Source organism: Entelurus aequoreus, linkage group LG12 (genome assembly GCF_033978785.1).
Source record: "Entelurus aequoreus isolate RoL-2023_Sb linkage group LG12, RoL_Eaeq_v1.1, whole genome shotgun sequence".
Lineage (NCBI taxonomy): Eukaryota > Metazoa > Chordata > Actinopteri > Syngnathiformes > Syngnathidae > Entelurus > Entelurus aequoreus.
In genome coordinates, this window is record NC_084742.1 from 9,132,501 (window position 1) to 9,135,000 (window position 2,500).

Genomic DNA, 2,500 nt, shown 5'->3' on the forward strand with positions numbered 1-2,500 from the left:
AACTATTACTAAATGTATACACACTGAATTTTAAAACACTGTATTTTGACAAACTGTATTTTTAAACACACATTTTGCTCACACATTTTTATTCAATGAAATTGTCAGTAAAATCGTATGTAAAAAAAATGCAGTTCACAAAATTCATATGCAAAAAAAAACAGTTATATAAATTCAGTCATAAAAAAGCTTTAATAATAAAACACACAAATTAACCGCCATACATTCTCATCTTCTTTAAATATTAAGTAGGATGTGCTGGTGTTTCGCTAAGTCAGATGTCCGAGTATCCTGAACGCACCACGTTAAATGCACTCGTTTTTAGCCTAACTTTAAACATCAAACGGCATAAAAAATAAAACAACTGACTTTTGATACGACAAATTGATAACACAAAAGAGGCTCAATAAAAGAGTGCACATTCTCCTAATAATGAACATAATTGGGCTTTTTTAAGAAGAAAATAGAATGTTTTACAGCAAATAAGGCATCTTAAGATGGACTACAAATATTCAGAACCGAAGAAGGCCTCTTGCTGAAAATGAACATATGTCAAAATGCAGGAATTTGTTTTAATAGTTCGAATTAAAAAAAACTTTAACTAACGTTTACTGTTATATTTTCAAACATAACCACATTAAAATGGAGTAATACTCGGTTTATTAGTGGCCAGCTTAAAACACGTCCATAAACAACTGAACGCCAAAAGTACACATTAAACAGCATGAATTACAAATGACACCGTGTAAAAATGATTAATATACAAAAATGTTCTTACCCAGCGCGTAAATCGTAGCAAAGTTTCATGAACACTGAGATAGCCTCCTTTGCCCGTCACTACACCTGCTGCTCAAATGCACGCCAGTATTACGGGGGAAATCTGCTCCTCTTCGGTCAATCCATCACGATAACATCCGTTATTTTTGCGCCAAATGAGCTCTCCTGTCGGTGTGACGGACACGGGAAGAAAAGATGTCGTCCCTCCTTCTGGGGGAGAAAGCAGCCCAGAGCGGCACCGTTAGCCCGGAGCTCATTCACACTACTGGCTGCCCCGGCCTTGCCTCTTGTTGATCTCGCATCAGGGGCAGCAGCAGGGAAGGGCTGCGGAAGTGACGTCAGAGGGGGCGCTTAAAGGGGCTGCACAGGCGGAAGTGGATGCTTCAAAGTAAACAAAGTTGAGCACTTATTAAAAGAGGTAAATGTGCTTTTTGCCCTTTATGAATTAGAAAAAACAAAAAATAGTCTTTAAAAATTCTGGGTAAATTTCAGTTTACAAGCCAACGACCAAAAAGTGTTTTTTAAAATATTATTGATTTTGATTATTGACCTGAATTTCTCTCAGAACAGCAACATTTGTGTTCACTTGTTTACATAACCTAAATAACCTTGAGACCCCAATTTTCTTTTTGTTTCCTTTTTTAGTTTCACTTATGTAAACTGCTCATCCTGTTCTGCATTATTTATGTGAATTGTTTGTACATTATAATAAAGTTGTGAAAAAATAATAATGAATAATCAATGCAGGCAATTAACAGCGAATAAAAACATTGATCTGTTAATGTTGTTTTTATCGTTATTGGATATGTATATAACCTCCGAGATCCAGGGGGAAAAAATTAATGAAATAAAAAAATATATATATATATATATATATATATATATATATATATATATATATATATATATATATATAATATATATATATATATATATATATATATATATATATATATATATATATATGTCCATCCATCCATCCATCCATTTTCTACCACTTGTCCCTTTTGGGGTGACGGGGGGTGCTGGAGCCTATCTCAGCTGCATTCGGGCGGAAGGCGGGGTAAACCCTGGACAAATCGCCACCTCATCGCAGATATATATATATATATATAAATATATATATATATATATATAAATAAATATATATATATATATATATATATATATATATATATATATATATATATATATATATATATATATATATATATATATATTTATATATATATATATATATATATATATATATATATATAAATATATATATATATATATATATATATATATATATATATATAAATATATATATATATATATATATATATATATATATATATATATATATATATATATATATAAATATATATATATATAAATATAAATATATATATATATATAAATATATATATATATATATATATATATATATATATATATATATATATATATATATATATATATATATACATGTATGTATATATATATATAAATTATTATATACCTATTTGTATTGGGTACATGTTATAGAAAACTTGGACAAACATAAAACTATACAACAATAAAAATAAACCTTATAAAACAAAAAAAAAACATGTTTAGTGTAAATATTAACTAACAGCGGAATGTGTGTTCTTTTAAATCTGCATTAAATGTTGTTTTCATGGCAATTATATTCACTTTAAAACAATACGCCACCATATTTTTATGCAATGTGGAAAAC

The 2,500-nt window shown here is 28.5% G+C and overlaps 1 protein-coding gene across 2 annotated transcripts in view; it reads right to left on the bottom strand.

Moving 5' to 3' along the window:
• gramd4a (GRAM domain containing 4a) overlaps window positions 1-2,500 on the bottom strand; it is a 71,634-nt gene that overhangs the window by 68,632 nt on the left and 502 nt on the right. For both annotated transcript variants that reach the window (XM_062064584.1, XM_062064583.1), the window contains exon 2: window positions 779-1,158. In XM_062064584.1, coding sequence (XP_061920568.1) covers window positions 779-807 — 29 coding nt within the window. In that variant the 5' untranslated portion in view covers window positions 808-1,158. The remainder of the gene's footprint in view (window positions 1-778; window positions 1,159-2,500) is intronic.